Source organism: Spermophilus citellus (genome assembly GCF_964194105.1).
Source record: "Spermophilus citellus genome assembly, chromosome: 11".
NCBI classification, from domain to species: Eukaryota; Metazoa; Chordata; class Mammalia; order Rodentia; family Sciuridae; genus Spermophilus; species Spermophilus citellus.
Genome location: NC_138192.1, coordinates 38,649,248 through 38,669,261, shown reverse-complemented (window position 1 = coordinate 38,669,261; position 20,014 = coordinate 38,649,248). Strand labels below are relative to the sequence as shown.

General features: G+C 36.0%; 1 protein-coding gene across 7 annotated transcripts in view; it reads right to left on the bottom strand.

The window, feature by feature from the left end:
* The window catches only part of UGGT1 (UDP-glucose glycoprotein glucosyltransferase 1), a 111,310-nt gene that overhangs the window by 24,433 nt on the left and 66,863 nt on the right, over positions 1–20,014 (bottom strand). For 3 of the 7 annotated variants that reach the window (XR_014018069.1, XM_081261700.1, XM_081261699.1), the window contains exons 19-29: positions 19,740–19,860; positions 15,351–15,395; positions 14,259–14,357; positions 13,443–13,466; positions 12,867–12,961; positions 10,965–11,171; positions 10,056–10,187; positions 9,311–9,441; positions 5,681–5,776; positions 1,828–1,930; positions 471–550 (exon numbers count right to left, since the gene is read on the bottom strand). Coding sequence is in view for 6 of the 7 variants with exons in the window: in XM_081261700.1 (XP_081117826.1) it covers positions 471–550; positions 1,828–1,930; positions 5,681–5,776; positions 9,311–9,441; positions 10,056–10,187; positions 10,965–11,171; positions 12,867–12,961; positions 13,443–13,466; positions 14,259–14,357; positions 15,351–15,395; positions 19,740–19,860 (1,133 nt within the window). In the remaining variant the exon portion in view is untranslated. The remainder of the gene's footprint in view (positions 1–470; positions 551–1,827; positions 1,931–5,680; positions 5,777–9,310; positions 9,442–10,055; positions 10,188–10,964; positions 11,172–12,866; positions 12,962–13,442; positions 13,467–14,258; positions 14,358–15,350; positions 15,396–19,739; positions 19,861–20,014) is intronic. The other 4 variants (XM_081261702.1, XM_081261704.1, XM_081261701.1 and 1 more) reach the window with 3 other exon arrangements.

Here is a 20,014-nt window from a genome sequence, read left to right as displayed (position 1 = left end):
TGCTAAGACTCTTTCAAAAGGCTCAGAATTTAACCTATAGAACATAGCACATTTGCAATTGAGGAATGTATGCTACACTATTAATTCTTTTTATATTACTTTTTCCATAAATAACCATTCCAAAGCCTTTGACAATAGAGAGCTAAGCCTGTTCTCTTTTTCAAGATACATGTAAACTAACCTAAGCAAGTTTCCTCTAATATATCCATTGCAACCTGAAGTGACCACTCCTTCAAGATGAAAAGCAAGTACAAGTAACCTGGTTTTTCACTAGCACCTAAATACTCCCAAGCCCACACTATGTTCTTAGAAGTTCAGATTAGAGCTAAGATTTGGCACAACTGAACATTTATTAAATGACCCTTTCAAGCATGAAGTCTACCTAAAACCCACTAAACTCCTTAATATTTAATCCTCCTATTGGATTTGGTTCCATTTTTCCAATTGTTGTCTTAAATAGTATGTTTTACCTTTTTAAAGGCATGTCCGAAAGTTTCGATTGGCAGTTCATAAATATCCTTAGGTTCATGTTTATAAGCTGAGTTAAAACCTAAAAGACCAAATCAAATGACAAAATATTAAAATTTTCTCTTCAGAGATTTTGTTCTTCAAGAACATTTCTTAATATCTCAAGAAAAAATATAAAGCTGGGTGCAGTGGTGCATGCCTGTAATCCTAGCAATTTGAGAGGCTGAGACAGGAGGATTGTGAGTTCAAAGCCAGCCTCAGCAACTTAACGAGGACCTAAGCAATTCAGCAAGACTCTGTCTCAAAATAAAAAGTAAAAAGGGTTGGGAATATGGCTCAGCTGTTAAGTGACCCTGAGTTCAATCCCTCATACCAAAGGGGGGAAAAAAAAAAGATAACTGACATAATGTCTGTAGTGAGGAAATTTCTGGAAATCACAACTCCTGAACAAAATTTACATCACATATACATATGACTTGGGTAGGGGGGGAAATAAGCTATCACATATCACTCCTCCTTTTATAAAGAAGTTTAACACAAAGTCATAGGGAAGCAACAGATACATGACAAATATCAGATACATGATAAATATCTATCTACACAAGGAAAACGTAAGGGCTAGGTGATAGCTGGGCACAGTGGCACACACCTATAATCCCAATGGCTCAGGAGGCTGAGGCAGGAGGATTGTGAGTTCAAAGCCAGCCTCAGCAACTTAGCAAGGCTAAGTTTTATTCATCTCTAAATAAAATACTAAAAAGGCTGGGGATATGATTCAGTAGTTAAGTATCCCCGGGTTCAATCCCCAACATCCCCGACACACACACACACACACACACACACACACACACACACAGTTAGGTAATTATACTTCAAAAAAATTATTACCTTAAAAAAATCCAAATAAAATGTTGAAGTGTTTTGGTTAGCGCCTTCAAAACGTATTTAAAATTATAACATCTTTATAATAAAAGCTAAAAGACAGCTACAACAAAAAGTCCATGGTAATAATAAAAAAGGATAGTGAAAAGCAAAATTCTTTTACCTTATTTATGATTTTGCTACTAGAAATTAAAATATAGCATAAATTAATTTAAAAATAGTTTGCTCTGAATGAGGATGCTACTAATTTTTTTAATTATATGAAATAGCCAACAAAACTTGTACCAGCTTCCTAAAGTTATAAAGTTGTTTTCCAAGCCATTACAAACTTTATGATGAATACTCTGCTGAAGATGCCTGTAGCATTTTCCAATTACCCTTGAAGATGACAAAGGGATAAAGGAAGTTTTCAGACAATTCAAGAGTACAAGACTACTTCAGATAAAAATGATATGAACTGATGAAAGTGGTCCTTACCAAGAGCAATGGGGCAAGCCTCTGTGCTTCTCTGGTGACAGGGTCAACGACAGCCATGACATCAAAGTATGTCTCTCCTTCCTTTGGCCTCAGTTTAATTGCACTATGAAACATACAAATGATAAAACATTAACACGGAGGAAACAGGAAACAACTTTAAGTTATTGTGATGTTTTTGTTTTGGTTCAAGATAACCTATTACTCTTTCAACATTTCAAAAAACTTTAGATCTGGAACAACTATACTACGATGGTGGCCAACCATAAGATTAATCTATTACTAAAGTTTATAAAACCCTGATAACTCAGGCTTACTCAAAATGTTTTAAAGATGTATATGAAGAGAAGAAAACCAGCTTGAAACAGTATTTTTCCCCAAACTGCTAAAAGCTACTGATGTTAGGTTCTACAACTATTGGAACATCACGCTGATTTTTACTTCCTGGCAAAAAGAGTATGAGGAAAGAAGAAATAAATCATTTTTAAAAGTAATAGAGCTGGGGATGCAGTTCAGTGGTAAAGTACTTGCCTAACATATGTGAGGCCCTGGGTTCCATCCCTACTATCACAAAAATAAATTAATTAAAAAGAACATAAGAAGATTCCAAAAATCTGCAAAACCGAGAAAAAGAAAAAAATGCAATCACAAAAACCTCATTATCCCAATGACTAGCTGCATTTCTATGTAATCCTTTTTAGATGCAAAACCGAGAAAAAGAAAAAAATGCAATCACAAAAACCTCATTATCCCAATGACTAGCTGCATTTCTATGTAATCCTTTTTAGATACTTATATGAAAATTAGTTCTAAGTATAGACTTAGGAAATTTAAAATAATTTCCTCCAACCCCAACCACTTCAACATAAATATTTCCACATATTGTTACACACCAAGCATCCTGAATAAGAAATGATATTTTATTTACCAAGTGAAACTGCCACAGTTTATTACTCTTCAATGCTGAAAATTTAGACAGCTTTCAACCTTTCAGTCTGTATAGGGGCTGGGGATGTGGCTTAAGCGGTAGCGCGCTCGCCTGGCATGCGTGCGGCCCGGGTTCGATCCTCAGCACCACATACCAACAAAGATGTTGTGTCCGCCAAGAACTAAAAAAAATTAATATTAAAAAAAAATTCTCTCTCTCTCTCTCTCTCCTCTCTCACTCTCTCTTTAAAAAAAAAAAAACAGTCTGTATAGACAGCTTCTCCATATCTGCAAAGTTCTTTAGAATCAAAGAAGATCTAGACAGAAGATTATGGGGTCATGGGATACAAATATCTTTGTGACTAATATGCGTTGTTAAACTGCTTTTCCTGAAGATCTATAGTAATATGCAAGGCAAAACAATGAATCACACCACATCTTTGTTAGAATTAAGTTATACATATTTTGTCTGTTCTTATAGCTGGTCACTCTTTGGTTTTCTAGAAAGAATATACATTTATTCACATAAAGCTTCCTGTTACAACGTTTCCCTCTGAAGTCACACTGACTTAGGTGACTCAAGAGAAGCAAGGCCCTCTAATGAAGTTTAAAAATTTGAATAGATTTAAACTTCACCCAATTTTTCAAAATGACTGGTTTTGTTTTGTTTAACCTGGTAAGTATATTCTTGTGGTTCAATGCTGATCTCTACTCTTATATGCAAGAGCATTTACTCAGTGGGATGAAAACAAAAGTATAACACAAAGCAGAACATAATTATTACAATTGGGTAATAATTAGATGCTGATGAAGTTATTTCAAATTTTAAGTGATTTGGAAATAATAATCACTTTAGAATAGCTTGTTATGCAGCAGATGCTTGCAATCTCATAATATTAACAACTTCAGATTCAATCACCTACAATGATTATTCCAATACAACAAAACATTTTTACCTTAACGTAGTTATTCTCAAAATGTGGCTCCAAACCAGTCGCATCAGCCCCACCTGGACATTTGCTAGAATCAAACTTTCTGGCTCCCACCCAGATTTATTCAGTTAGAAACTCTGGGGGCAGGTCTAACAATCAGCATTTTTAAAAGCTTCTGAATAAAAGCCAAAATTTGAGTGCTACTGCACTAATATAATTTGCAATTCTGTGCTACTTTGGAATCCTAGCAGAAAAGCTCATTAGAAAATAGCATTATAAGGCTGAGATTGTGGCTCAGTGGCAGAGTGCTTGCCTTGCATGTGTGAGGCATTGGATACAGGATCTCACCAGCACAATGATCTGCAACAGGCATGCCCAGCCAATGATCCTGTGAGGGCCTTTAGCCACCCCCACACTATACAACAAGAAAAGGGCAAGAGAAAACGAAAGAAGAGAGGAATGTTGGTGTGCAAATGGGAACAATATAAACTAATGATATTACAGTTAAATATACTTGCAGTATTAGTAAGAGAAAAGCCAGGAAAAAAGCCAAACATGGTAGAGGAACAAGATTTTGAGATATATATATATATATATACACACTTAGAGTGAATAAAGCAAATATCCAAGAATACTGTGTTTCACTAATGATGATATTCACAAGCATGGACCACACTGTGACAGTAAGGGTATACAAACTTATGGTCCAGACCTTTTCATTCTAGCATAAATGAGAAATTTCTGATTTAAATATGAAAAAACATTCATTTAGCTAAGACAACCCCAATAAGAATTTCTCTAATTGTAATTTGTATTGTAATAAAATTTGTAATTAGGGCACTTTAATTATATAAAACTCATGGAGAAAAGGATATAGATAATATATTATTATTAAGACGTATGCAGTGTTGAAAAGATGGGTGCAAAGTGGGTGCAATCTGGCTGCTAGTGGCAAAATTCCATGAGGGTTAGATGGGAGCTGCAGAAGTCTCCACCCACAATTAGGAGGCACATCCAATTCAAGCAGAGAGGGGATCAGTCCCAACTGCCATCATCAGACAATCTAATCCCCACCAGAATTGGCTGTGAGAAATCACAAGTGACTACACCAACCAATCCATGCCAGGTAAATCAGGTCAGAATCACACAAGAGAAGCACATATAGAGTCATATTTAAAGCCTTCCTGGGATTCTAAGATGCAATCACATTACATACTTTCCAGGCAATTGTACAGTTCTCCCCCAAAACAATTTAGTCTAAGTGGAATCACAAGGGAACAACCAGACTCTAGAACATTCCACAAAACAAAAGACTTGGATTCTTAAAAAATGTCAATGTTGGGGCTGGGGTTGCGGGTCAGCAGAAAAGTGCTCATCTAGCACACGTGGGACACTGGGTTCGATCCTCAGCATCACATATAATAAAATGAAGGCACTATGTCCACTTATAACTAATATTTTAAAAAAAGCCAATGTCATAAAAGACAATAGTCCCCCCTCCTCCCCCAAAAAAGGGGAAGGGGGACTCTTCTGGACTAAAAGAGACTAAAAGGAGAACTAACTGCAACGTGTGTAATTAGGTTCAAAACAACAACAACAACAAAAGCACTTCTGAAAGGTCATTACTGAGACACTATAGAAATGTAAATAAGGATTGTGTATTAACATTACTGCATCAAAGTTAAATTTCTGAGGTAGCTATCAGTACTGTGGAAGACATTCCTGTATTCAGGAGATTCATGCACACACACATATGCCTATATGTACAAAAAAATAACATGGTCACAAATATATATATGTGTATGTGTGTGTATGTGTGTGTGTGTGTGTGTGTGTGTGTGTGTTTTCACATGAATTTGTTTATATGAAAACTGTACACCAAATCTTCCATTTCTATAACAACTTATACACAAACCTGATATAGAAAAATAAAGGTAAAGGTAAGCCTAAGAGTTTAATATGCAAGAACATGTACAAATTCAACATTAATTCTATACCTGTGTCTGTCTTCAAAAAACCGGTACTCAATTCTTGCATCTCCTTTGGGTTGAGCTGACAGGAGAGCATCCACCTTCATTACCAAGTCACTTGCCCTGAAAGAAGAGATTAAGGAAATCTTACCATTAGTTTAACCATAGGTTTTCTAATCATTGTTAAACACATCACCAGCCCAAATACTGAATGCTGACCAGGATGGTTTAAAGAAGACATGAGGGGCTGGGGTTGTGGCTCACAGGTAGCATGCGTGAGGCACTGGGTTCAATCCTCAGCACCACACAAAAATAAAATAAAGGTATTGTGTCCATCTACAACTTAAAAATAAAGAAGGCATGAACTCACACCAACATGCATTAAAAAACAGTACTGATTTTGTAAGTGATTAGGAGGATGGCCTTGAGGACATTACTTATTTTTTGCATATATGAAGTACAGAGCCCTACTCTGCAGGACTCTTTTAAATACTGTGCTGACTAAACATATCAAGCACTTTGCATAGTGCCTGATTCATGACAGGTTGTCAATATTATTTACAAAACAAAAAAAAAAGTTCCTTCACTGGCTTTTAAATGATGTTATTACTTTCTGTGAATATTAGAGTAATAATTCACTGGAAAAACATTGAGAGAAATACAAAGGAGAACATGAGATTACACATAATAATCACATCAAAAAATTAGCTATGATACTGTAACTCATAATTCTTTTTAAATACATATGAACAAAAGTGGGATTATATTTGATAACCTAACTTTTCCTTAAAAATACATCATAAAACCTTTTTATTAGTTAATAAATACAAGGATATATTTTTATTTCAAAAACTGTATTATAATATACTATACATATATCATAATCTATTAAACCAAGTAGCTATTAAACACGTATGTTGTTGCAATCAACACTATAGTGAACAATTTAGAAAAGTATTTGTTTTCCCTACTTCTTCTAAAGTTGACTTCTTTATTTTTGTGGTACTGGTGGATGAACCCACGGCCTTTAGTATGCTAGGCAAGCACTCTACTACTGAGTTACACCTCCATCCCTAAACTTGATTTCTAACCAAGAAAGATCTTGAACTACATCAGGAGCCTAAATAATCTTTTATTTAAGACTTTCTTTTTTTAAAAAAAAAAAAAAGCACTTGTGACTATATTTCTACTGTAATCAAGTTTATATATTTTTATTTGAACAAAAGAACTATATCAGATTAGCTTTTTTGGTTTAATTTTTCAATACTAATTCTGAATACAGATAGAACAGGCTATTTTCTGCCTGTGATACTTTAACATGGTCACAAAACAGGGCAAGGGACACCCAGTTATGTGGGATGGTGTGAGAAGGTTAACAAGTAATTCCCTAAAGGTTCACAAAGTACCATGGATAAAGAGTACACAGTCAAGCTTCAGAAGGCTCAGAATAGCCTTATGGCTTTAGGTTTGGGTTATGAATGCAAGCTGTGGCTGTAACAGAGCAGCCACTCCAAAATGAAACTGCTTTGGTGCTAATAAAAACCCTACACCGGCAAGGGAATTCTGAGACTCTGAGTTTTAGTATCAATTTCCTAGAAGCTCCATGACTACCTTATTTCTCTAAATAGGGATGAACAGACCCAGGGTCATTTCCTGTTGGCAAAAGGTGAGTCTTATAGGAAGAGTCTGGCAATTATACAGTCTACAAAGACATAAGGAGCTCCCCAGAAAGCAGCCACAGAGAGAGGGATTGCTCCAAAGGCATGCCAAACCAAGTCTAGGTGTGACACAGTTGCTTCAATGCATGAGGTATCTCCTGGTTTGCATAAGGGAAGCATTTCATAGCCTGGGACAAGAGGCATCACTCAAGAGCCACTGAGGTAGGAGGTAGGAGGGAACTTCTTTCTCTATTGCCCTGGTATTGGCCAAGATGAAAAAAACATTTATTTGTGGCTCAGTGGAACAGCAATTTGTCCGGTATGCATTAGGCCCTGTGTTTGATCCTAGGTATCATTTTTAAAAAAGATATCTAGAAGATATTATGTAATCTAGAAGATTACATGAGACTTGAAAAATACACTACTCTGGCAGTTATCAAAGTCAAATGTCACTAAAATGTGAATCTTGAACTCTGCAGCAAGATGGTACATGAAAAAGATGAAGGAAAAATAAGACAACTTTAAAATCTTATATCATCCAACTATGAATCAAAGAATACTACCAAAAGAGTGAAAAAGCAACCCATAAAATGGAGAGAAGGGCTGGGGATGTGGCTCAAGCGGTAGCGCTTTCGCCTGGCATGCCTGTGGCCCGGGTTCAATCCTCAGCACCACATACAAACAAAGATGTTGTGTCCGCCGAAAACTAAAAAAATAAATATTATTAAAAAAAATAAAAGGGCTGGGGATGTGCTCAGTGGTCGAATGCCCCTGAATTCACTCCCTGGTACAAAAAAAAATAAATTAAAATCGAGATAAAATATCTGCAATACATGTACCTAATAAGGAACTGACATCAGAATATATCAAGAATTCCTACAACTAAACAATAACAAAAAACCAAACAGCCCAATTAAATATAAGCAAAGAATTTAAGTGACATTTTCCCAAAGATATTCAAATGGTCAATCTGCATGTGAAAAGACATCCAACATCATTAAAGATTACAGAAATGCAACTCAAACTGCTAGCAAATACCACTTCAAACCTATTAACATGGCTATTAAAACCACACACACACACACACACACACACACACACACACACACACACTTAAAAAAAAAGGGACTAACAAGTGTTGATGAGGATTCGGAGAAACCCTTAGGTGTAGGAATATAAAATGGTGCAGCCACTGAGGAAAAAGGTAGCTGAGGATATAGCTCAGTTGGTTGAGTGCTCGCCTTGCATGCATAAGGCCCTGGGTTCAATCCCAAGCAATACACACACACACACACACACACACACACACACACACACATATAATAATAATAATAATAAATATAAAACTTATATTAAAACAATTAAATATAGAGCTATATCCTCAAAATACACATACATGTGATATTTAGTGTAGAAATCAGGTTTGTATGACTACAAGTTCCAGTTATATAGCAGGTACATGGTCCTTTCAAATACTTTATTTTCTTTCATTAAGAGAAATAACTCACTAAAATACATTAGTTAATAAGCATTAAAATAATTAAAATAAAAAGCCAACAATAACCAACATCACTTTTGGAGGATGCAAGAGCAACAACTCTGTATTCTGTACAGGGGGGGAGGGGAGGAAAAGAAGTATTTAACCTGCCCTTCCTCTCCTGAACAAAATAAAACTGAAGGAAAATAAAATAAGATTAAATAAGAAAGTCTCTCTTTCTGTAGATATTCCAAGAATAAATAAGCTATGTCTACATATCAAAAGTTTGACAACATACCAGAATCAAAAATAAATAAAACTGGGAGAATTCAGTTCTTTAAATAGCAGCCTGTGAAATAAATTAGCTGTTTTAACAGAAAGATAAATTAAAACATGAGGATTATTACAATTTAAAGCCAGAAATAAAACATCTTGGACTAGGTAGTGAACAATATATAGTGAGAAAAGTCTAATTAATATAAACTCTATATCATGAACTAATTTCTCTATGACTAAACTTACACATCTTCTTCTACTCGAAGCTGCTGAATATGAGATTTTATTTTCTGCCCAGAAGTTTTCAAAATGATATTTTCTAGGAGGTGGAAATCATCTTGGTTAAAAAGCTCACTGTCCTCCAGAGGCCCAATGATCTATGAGGAAAAGAAGAGTAAGTGGTCAGAGCAGACAAGCCATTCATGAGCAGCAGCTAAGAAGCCCCTCTACTGGCCTCAGGCTATCTCATACACCAAATGCCTTAGACCCAAGGCAGGTACAAACCAAAAAAAAAAAAAAATAGTGAAAAAATAAAAAGAAAAGCATGAATCATGAATCAACTCATAGTTATGTGTTTACTTATTAATGTCTCAGGCACATAGATTATACATGTATGTGTTTCACATTATTTTACAGTAAGCAAATTCCAGAGTAAAGTAGTAATGTAATGTAGTCTTCACTCATTCTCACCAAATATCAGTAATAAAGCCTACTTCTATGTATCAAAGTGGTACTGAGTTGGGTTCTGAGAGCCACCACACTCTCACTACTTCCCACAGTCAAGACACAAACAGCAGAAGGTTCTATATCCAAAAAGCACACTTCCCTGAAAACAGGAGCAGAAATATCACTGGCACCTCAGAAGCCCTAATCACCTTTGGAAAGAAGGTGGCTCTGTTGGAAGAGTTTACTAGGTCAGAGGAGCATGCTGCAAAGAGTGTTCGTGGACCTAATGTGAAGTCAAGCTTGTCTCAGCTTGACAGATCCTCACCCTTCCATTGCTGATCACTGCCCTCTGTCCCTTCTTCAGCTTCAGAACATCCCTGCAGTACACGGCGTGAGATAAAATGAAATCCATTTTGGAAGACTCAAAGACCTCTTTAAAAAGACTGAAATCCATGCCCTAGGGAAGTAATCATTTTTAAGGAAAAGTCATTGTTACTAAGCAAGCCATGATGAGTAATCAATGAATAAACCATATAATGCTCTTTTATGACAAGTGAATTTCAAAATTAACATTATGTCTCAATTCTCCACTCCCCCCCCCAATAAAATACCCATTCCTTTCTCCTATTCTATCATGTAATTTGTTCAATTGGCAGTCTGTTTTCCATACCTTTACTTTGCATTTTTAAATCTTGTTAATTTCAAGAGAGAGCTATTTTCTCTAACTGGAACTCAGTATATCTAGCATCTTATAAGAAATTTTAAAACCACACACACTGTCAAAAATAAGTAACATTAACTAAATGAATAAATGCTGGCTTTTATTAGAAAGATATCAAGAACAGAGAAGCCTGTAACTCATAAGTGGCTCAAATCTCCATTTTTTTTTTTACTTTATAAACAAATCAAATATTGTCTGTCTTTCAAACTGAATAAAAGGCATTGTCTCTGAAATGTAGGCAAGTTTAAAAGCTAAAGGGAGGAGATGTAGCTCAGTGGCAGAGTGCTTGCCTAGCCTATTCAAGTTCCTGGGATTGATCCTCAGAACAGGGGGTGGGGGGGGGAAACAACAGTAGGGTCGCATCAGAATCATTTCTTAGAAAGATTCTTCTAAATTAAAGAAAAAAAAAGTCCTTTGAGACACGAGCTAATCACAAATCCTGATATTGAATAGGACACATCAGCCCAAGGGAGTGAACAGCTATGGCAGAAGAGGGAACATATGGAGCCTTACCCCAACAGAGAACTCCCCAATGTCAGCTCCTATGGCTAGGGCCTCTGCTGTCTCCTCCTTGGCCATTTTGGTGATGAAGTTCTTAGCAGAGTTGGAGGTCTGAGTCTGGAGAGCTGCCCAGATTGCTCTGGAGATCTGAGTGTTCTCATAATTTATCTCTTCACTTGGATTATTGATCATGCTTATCCTAACATTGTTACTAGATTTCTATTCACAAAATGGAATAAAGAAGTATGAGGCAGATGTTTCAGACTTAAAAAGCAGCATTAACACCAATCATAAGTTCTCTAAGAGTGAAATAACTGCTCCCTTAAAAGTCCTCAGTAGTTCTCCTCCGTGTTCAGAATGAGATTCAGATGCTAGTCACATCTTCAAAATCCTACATTAACTGGCCCAAACCTTCCTTTCAAACCTAATTTCTTACCACCCCTGTAATACAGCAGACATTACAGACCATCAGAGCCTGATTTTCCCCAACACATTTTACATTCTTCTAACAAACATCATGCCTCAGGCTGGCCTGTGGACCTCAACTACATTCCATCTTTTCTCCCATAAGTTCCAATCACTCTTCAGGGCCCTGCTCAAATCTGTCTTCATGCATATGGTCTTTCTACCTGCCTACTAAAAATTAATCTTGCCTTGAGTGAAAAGATAGGAATCAACATGGAAGAAGATATCTGGAACCCATAAAACCTAAAATGGGCTTGTATCAAGAATATATGCAACATAAATTCTTATGTATCAAAAGACACACATAAGAATATTCATAGCTTCATTCTTCACAATGGCCCCAACTAAAAACTTAGTTGCCCCTTAAACCGTTTACACAAAGAACAAAATTTTGTGGTACAGCCATTAAGATATAATACTACACAGAGAAAAAGAACTAAATATCACTGAGCAAAGAAACCAATTATAAACAAATCCATATACTAAGATTCCAGTTAAATAAAGAAAAACACAGATAGATGTTCTGTGATGTGAGAAGAGGGAAGAGAGTGGGTAGTAACCAGGGAATTGGTGGGGGAGGGATTTCAGGAATTCAAGAATTCTCTTTTTCTTGATCTGAGTAGCGGTCACATGGGTGACACAGTATCCTATGATTTGAGCACTTATTAATCTTTATTTTACCTCAATAAAAATATGTTTTGAAACGGTATTCTCCTTCCCAGTTCTCCCACTCAAATACCATCTGAGTGGTTCATCAGCTTGTTAGAGTGCCTCATACATAAATCACCTTTCACTAGAACTGCCTCTGACTTAACCTTGCACAATAGACGTACTTGGCACCATAATAAAATTGAAATCATCTATGTACTTCCTTATTTCAGTAGCCTTTCTGAGGGCACGGGAAGGAAAGGAGACACAATGAATGAATGAATGAAGCTGCAAATTCAAATAGTTCAGGTAAAATAATTTTGACCCCTCATCCTCTGACAACAGTACTCTCTAGAAGAAAGCTTCTTGTCAACCACTCAGCATTGTCATTCACTCAACAACATCTTTCAGAGCATCTCTGTGAATATTCCTCTGTGTAACTTGATCTACTTTTCTGAAAAGTTGGCCTCTCTTGAATCTCTCTCTGTGATACACAAGATCTCCGTAGCATCTCTGGAGCAAGAACATAGTCACCCAAGAGAAACTTGTCTGATATGGTCTCACTAGTTTTCTTTTTTTCCCTAAAAGAATGTATTCCTTTAAATAAAGCCAGGACACTACAGTCTTTGATCTCATTTCTTAGGAGCTGACAGACCTCTGAAGACCTAACACTCTTTCCCCTCAAGCACTAAGCAAGCAGGGCTCCCAATACCCATCAGAATGATCACATCAGCACAGAGACACTTACGAGGACAACTGCAGTCTCAAACAAAATTACAAAATGAAGTCCTAGGTACTTGCCTGATGTTTGATAGCATCATACAATAACTGCCTTCCAGAAGGAGTATCAAAATCTCCAACAATCCAGAAAGTTACTGGCCTGATAAAAGAATCATCTGTAAAAACAAACAAAAAAAAAACCAGCAAACTGAATTGAAAGAAAAAAGCACATCTTAGCATATTGTTACGAAGCCAAATAATTTCTAAAAACCATGCAAAAAGTAAGAAAATGACCAGTTTAATGAAGATAGAAAGCAAAAGTAGTGAAACTTCTCTACTAAAATGAAAGCAGAGTAAACTTTCAAGTGACTTAATTAGAAATGAAGAACATGCACTGATTAATTAGGAGATCTGGGGATCTGTTAACATATAGAATGAAACATGTGAGTAACACAGAATAGACTTTAATCACATCAACTGATAACTAGAAACTATTATGCTCTGCAAAAACTTTTGCAAAATTTCTCTGCATTAATATAGCCTATTGTTACCCACAGGTTCCAGCAACATCATATAAAGTGTCAATAAATTTTGAATAACAATAGTCTCTGAAGATAATTAAGAAAAAGAATAGAACATTCTGAAGTTTTGAGTTACCATAGATTTCCTTGGAGGACATTCCTGGACAAAGGTGAAGGAAAAAGAATAGAAGAAAAACAAAATGTCATTTCTATAATTAACGCCCACTATAAGAGTCAAAAGATTAAATGATGGATAACACGATCTCTGCTTCTTTCAGTTCTTTAATCTCTTCAGTGCTACAGCACTGTCCCAGGACCACTGAAACAATTTCTTGGAGGAACCTAGTAGGGTAGTTGCCTATACTCATATATACCCGAGGAACCAGAAATCCTCCCTAAGAGAAGATCATCACAGGGATAAATATGGAGCTATGTTAAATGATAGGCATTGCTTTTTTGAAAGGACAGTAAATATGAACAGAGAGGGAAAGAATCTCCCTGCTAGTGAAAAAGCATTTTACACAATCTTAGCTTAATTAAGCAACTCTACATTTTCAAAAAAATCAGTTTAAAAAATTTACACCAGTCTTTCTAGAACCTAGTTTATCTTATAAACTCTAAAATAAAATTACTCTATGGTGTCACTGAAGAGGCAAGTAAAAACCTATTTTCAATCCATTAACCCATTTTTATATCATATTTTCCCATTTTGAACCTTAAAGGATTTTTCCCTTTTAACTTTAATAGCTAATATAAAATTTATAAAGACAACATTTGAATTTTTAAACATATATAAAGAATTAAATTTTAAATAGGCATTTTCTATAGACTCAAAAAGTTAAAAGAAATTGTGAGATCTCTTTCCCCAGATATTAAGATTAAATTATGTTTGTAAATACCAAAACAACAAGAAAAAAATATTAAATCCAAGATAAATCCCCTAAAAAATTACCTTTCTTTGTCAGATAGTTCATACTATTAGCTAGAGCAGCAGTCTTGCCTTGGGAATCCAAGGCAGAAAATCTAGCATAATCATCCACAAAGAAGTTATCTGGGAAAAGAAAAAATGAAATAGATGTATAATTAATATACTTCAGTTCAATATACTGCTAATATTCAACTTATTACCTGCTTTGATCACAATAAGATGTATAAAAATACACGAGTGAAACATATTAAGTTCCAGGTTTACTGAACAAGTTCACAGCATGATCCCTACCCCATTGATCAAACTTCAAGACACAAAGTTAATGAGTCATGAACATGCCCCACAAATCTATCATGTATGCATATGCATCAGTTTAATGGTTTAAATGCATCCTGTTTCCACTGTCACTTTGCAACTCTTAGAGATCTCTTAGAGATCCTCTCAATTCATCTCTCCTTATTCTAGTTCATCACTAGAGTATACTCCTCTCTAGATCACAGGGGGAAGATATAAGAAGAATCTGATTTTTACTTTCCATGTCTAAGAAAATAACATTTTTTTCTCTAACCTTAATGGAAACAAAAAGTCATTTTCACTATTTTTAAGTAAGTATTTTCTTCAATTATTTCCCAAAGGTAGCATTCTTATTATCATGGTTAATGAGATCACTCCTGCTAAGACCTCAGTTTCATCAAGTCATTCCCTTGCTGTAAACTACCCAGTAATTTCTTCCCATAAAATGGTCTGCTATCTACTATGATAAAAAGACTGCCTCAAGCAATCTACCCCACCTTAATTCCTATTACAACATAATACACACACCTTTCCCCATTACTGTTCTCCAAGAACACCTGCTTGCCTGCTTACCTATCTACTTGTCTGTGCACCCACTAACCCATCTATTTTTTCACTCAAGAAAGTACTCTGAAATGAGATGGACATCATAACTCTAGGTACATTTTTGATGGCACATATAGTACAACTTTACATCATATACTACTAGAGAAATGAGAAGCTATGCTTTGTTTGTGTACAATGAACCAAAATGCATTCTGCTATCATGTATAAATAATTAAAACAAGTTAAAAAAAAAAAGAAAGAAAGAAAAGAAAGTACCTTGATAGTCACTTTCACTACTTCTATTCAACATAGTTCTGGGAACTGTAGTTAGAGCAATAGAAGAAAGAAATTAAAGAGATACGACTAGGAAAAGAAGAACTCAAACCATCACTATTTGGGGGTGACATAATTCTATATTTAGAAGACCCAAAAAACTCCACCAGAAAACTTCTAGAACTCATAAATGAATTCAGCAAAGTAGCAGGATATAAAATTAACACCCATCAATCAATTATGTTCCTATACATCAGTGATTAATCAACTAAAAGAGAAATTAGGAAGACTATTCCCATTCACAGTAGCCTTAAAAAAATAAAATATTTGGGAATCGATCTAACAAAAGAGATAAAGGACCTCTACAATGAAAACAACAGAACACTAAAGTAATTGAAGAGGACCTTAGAATATGGAAAGATCTCCCATGTTCTTGGATAAGCAGAATTAATATTGTCAAAATGGCCATAGTACCAAAAGCACTATACAGATTTAAAGCAATTCTAATTAAGGTTCCAATGACATTCTTCATAGAAATAGAAAAAACAGTCATAAAATTCATTTGGAAAATAAGAGGCCCAGAATACCCAAAGCACTCCTCAGCAAGAAAAGTGAGGCAGGAGGCATCACAATACCAGACCTTAAATTATACTACAGAGCTAGCGTAACAAAAACAGCATGGTATTGGCACTAAAACAGACATGAAGACAAATGGTACAGAATAGAAGACACAGAGACAAACCCACATAAATACAGTTATTTCATACTAGACACAGGAGCCACAAACATACATTGAAGGAAAGATAGCTTCTTCAACAAATGGTGCTAGGAAAGCTGGAATATTCATATGAAACAAAATGAAACTAGAACCCTATCTCTCACCCTACACAAAACAACTCAAAGTGGATCAAGGACCTAAGCATTAGACCAGAGACCCTGCACCTATTAGAAGAAAAAAGTAAGCCCAAATCTCACCATATTGGATTAGGTACCGAATTTTTCAACAAGACTCCTAAAGCACAAGAAGAAAATCGAGAATCAATAAACGGGATTTTCTCAAACTAAAAAAGCTTCTTCATAGCAAAGAAAACAATCAAGAACGTGAAGAGAGAGCCTCCAGAATGGGGAAAAAAAATTTTTGCCACCTGCACCTCAGATAGAGCATTAATCTCCAGGATATATAAAGAACTCAAAAAACTTAACCCCCTGCACCCCAAGACAAATAACCCAATCAATAAATGGGCAAAGGAACTTAACGGGTACTTCACAAAAGAAGAAATATGACTGGTCAACAAATATATGAAAATAATGTTCAACATCAGTAGCAATTAGAGAAATACAAATTAAAACTACACTGAAATTTCATGTCACTCCAGTCAGAATGACAACTATCAAGAATACGAGTAACAACAACTATTGGTGAGGATGGGGAAATAGTTACACTCCTACATTGCTGGTGGAATTGCAAATTGCTGCAGCCACTATGGAAAGCAGTATAGAGATTCCTCAGAAAACTTGGAATGGAAACATCACCTGACCCAGTTATCCCACTCCTGGTCATATACCCAAAGGACTTAAAATCAGTATACTACTGTAACACAGCCACATCAATGTTTTACAGCAGCTCAATTGACAATAGCTAAGCTATGGAACTAACCTAGGTGCCTTTCAACAGATGAATGGATAAAGAAGATGCAGCACATATACACAATGGAATATTACTCCACCATAAAGAAGAATGAAATGCTGACATTTGCCTGTAAATGGATAGAACTGGAGAACATCATGCTAAGTGAAATAAACCAATCCCAAAACACCAAAGGCCAAATATTCTCTCTCATATTTGGATGCTAACACAATAAGTGGGCAGTGGAGTGTGGGTGGGATAGAAGTTCACTGGATTAGACAAAAGGGAATGAAGGGAAGGGAGGATGGAAAAAACAGTAGAATGAATCAGACATAACTTTTCTATGTTCATATATAAATACACAACAATGTAACTCCACATTATGTAGAACCACATAAATGGGAAGTTGTAGTATATGTTTGTATGATGTCAAAATACATTCTACTGTAATGTAAAACTAAGAGGAACAAATTAAAAAAAAATTTTGAAGCATCCTGATTGTCTTATACTGGCAAACATGTCGCATGACATCACACATCAGGGTAGAGAAAGAACACCACAGTCTTAAAGCAAGGATCCTTTTTGTTATGGTTTGAATCTTAAAAACGTACTCCAAAGGCTTCTATGTTAAAGACTTGGTTGTCAACCTGCGGTGCAACTGGGAGGTGGTGGAACCTTTAGGAGATGGGGCCAAGTGAAAGGAAGTTAGATGATTGGGACACTTGAAGGCGATATTGGGACCCCAGGCCTTTCCCATCTTGTTTTGCTTCCTGCCACTAGGAAATGAGCAGTGTTGCTCCACCATTCACTTCCCAATAGAGTGTTCTGCTTGCTACAGGTCCAAGAACAACAGAGCTAACTGACCATGGAATACAACTTTTGAAACCATGAGCCAAAATAAACCATTCCTCCTTTTTAATTTGGTTTTCTTAGGTATTTGGTCACAGGTGACAGAAATCTGACTAATACTCTTCTTAAAAGGTCCCAATCAGTAAAGACCAGAGAAGATTAGGTGAAGGTCAGGAGGATGCCAGTGCCTGCTCACTAATATCTGCACTTGCTTCAAAGTGCAAATTGCAGCTATGCCATTACAGACCAGCACTCTTTTACAGCTCATCACTACACCCTTTGGTGAAAAAGGAAATCCCCAAACCCCCAACTGCTACCATGCTCCTTATGCATAGATACTCCAAACACTACCCTTCAAATCTAATAAAAAATGATAAAACAACAAAGCTCAGGACAAAGCACGGTAGGTAATACTGCTTGCCTTGCTCTACTAAAACTTGTGATAAAAGCCAGGCACAGTGGCACATGCTTGTATTCCCAGGGGCTTGGGATATCCTGAGTTCAAAGCCAGCCTCTGCCAAAGCAAGGCGCTAAGCAACTCAGTGAGGCCCTGTCTATAAATAAAATACAAAATAGGGCTGGGGATGTGGCTCAGTGGTCAAGTGCCCTGAGTTCAATCCCTGGTACCACACACAACACCCCCCCCCCCAAAAAAAAAAACTTCTAGTAAGAAGCTAACACAGTTCACTTTTTGAGCAGTTTCTTTTTAACATATAAGCATATATTTATTTTTCCTCTGTGTGTTATGTTTGTGCATATAAATACATTATATTTTTCAAATAAGCATAAATTTACATTTTTTTCTACCTAAAAGGAAAGAAATTCAGTCTCAAGTAGATTAGTCATAAGAACTATAAATAGATTTGCATTTTAATTATACCCAAATACACCAAAAAATACACTTGGTTATGATTTCACCTATCTTTCCTTCCCCAGCGATGATGACAGCTTCACCTTATTTATAGGTGTTTGCTGAAGTGGCCTGCAGAGTCCCAGTGGAAAGAATAAGAAACAAACTGCATGACGGCATAACCAAGTTCTTAAAAGGTATTGCTGTGGAAAACATCTAATATCTATCAACTGAGGAAAGGGTGGAATAGTCCACAAAATGGAATATTTAAGCCACTAAAAAGGAATGAAATATTTACTGATATGCTACAACATAGAAGAGCTACAGAAATATGCTAAAGGAAAAATGCCAAGCACAAAAGGCTTCCAATAACAAAATGTCCAGAATAGGAAAAATAGGAACTGGGCTGCTGGGGGACAGGAGGAGTGGGGGGTGGACAGTGGCCCATGGGTTCTTCTCGGGCGATGATAACGTTCCAAAGTTAGATAGTGGTGATGACCACACAGCTTTGAGAATGAACTAAAAACCATAAAGTTGTGCACTCCAAAAGGCTAAACTGTGGGATGGGGATATAGCTCAATGGTAAGGAATAGCCTAGCAAGTGTTAGAACCTGGGTTCCATCTTTAGGAAGACCAAAAAAAAGGTTGAGTTTTACAGCATATACATTATACCTCAATGAAGCTGCTATATTTTTTAAAGGTATTCTTATGTTCTCAGAGTAAAATCTTTGGAGATATTTGTTGACATTACAAATGACTAAATCTAGAGAATTAAGAAACCTCAACTGCTATTTGACTGTAAGAATGCCAATAAGTTGGTATTTAAGTGGCACTGAATATATTCCAATGATAAACTTTCTGGTTTTACCTAGGAAGAATTCATCTTCTTTAGAAGGGAATTCTTATGAATTTGAAAGCTCATATTATGAACTCAAGGTGCAATGAGTTTAAAAAATCAAATTGTGTTATAACCTTGCATTATCTTATTAACATTACAGTCTAATAAATGAAAAGAATTTGAAGCACAAATCAAAAATCCAAAAGTTGTTCCTGAAATGCTCCTTACTACTTGCTGTTAAATCCAGGTACTCTCGCTCAGCTGTCAAAATCCTGGAATTGATTCGTGGAACAACATTCGGCTGATTCATGATATACTCTACCACATCTTGATCGTGGGACAGTTCACCCTACAGTAAAAAAATAAACAGAGGGGACAGGGGTGTTATGCAAATATCTCCGATAATAATTCACTAGGAAGTAAAAAACTATCAGCTTGATAATAGCTTCTTTGTGTTGATAACAGCTAAAGACAGAAGTTACATGTCATTGCCAAGCATAGAT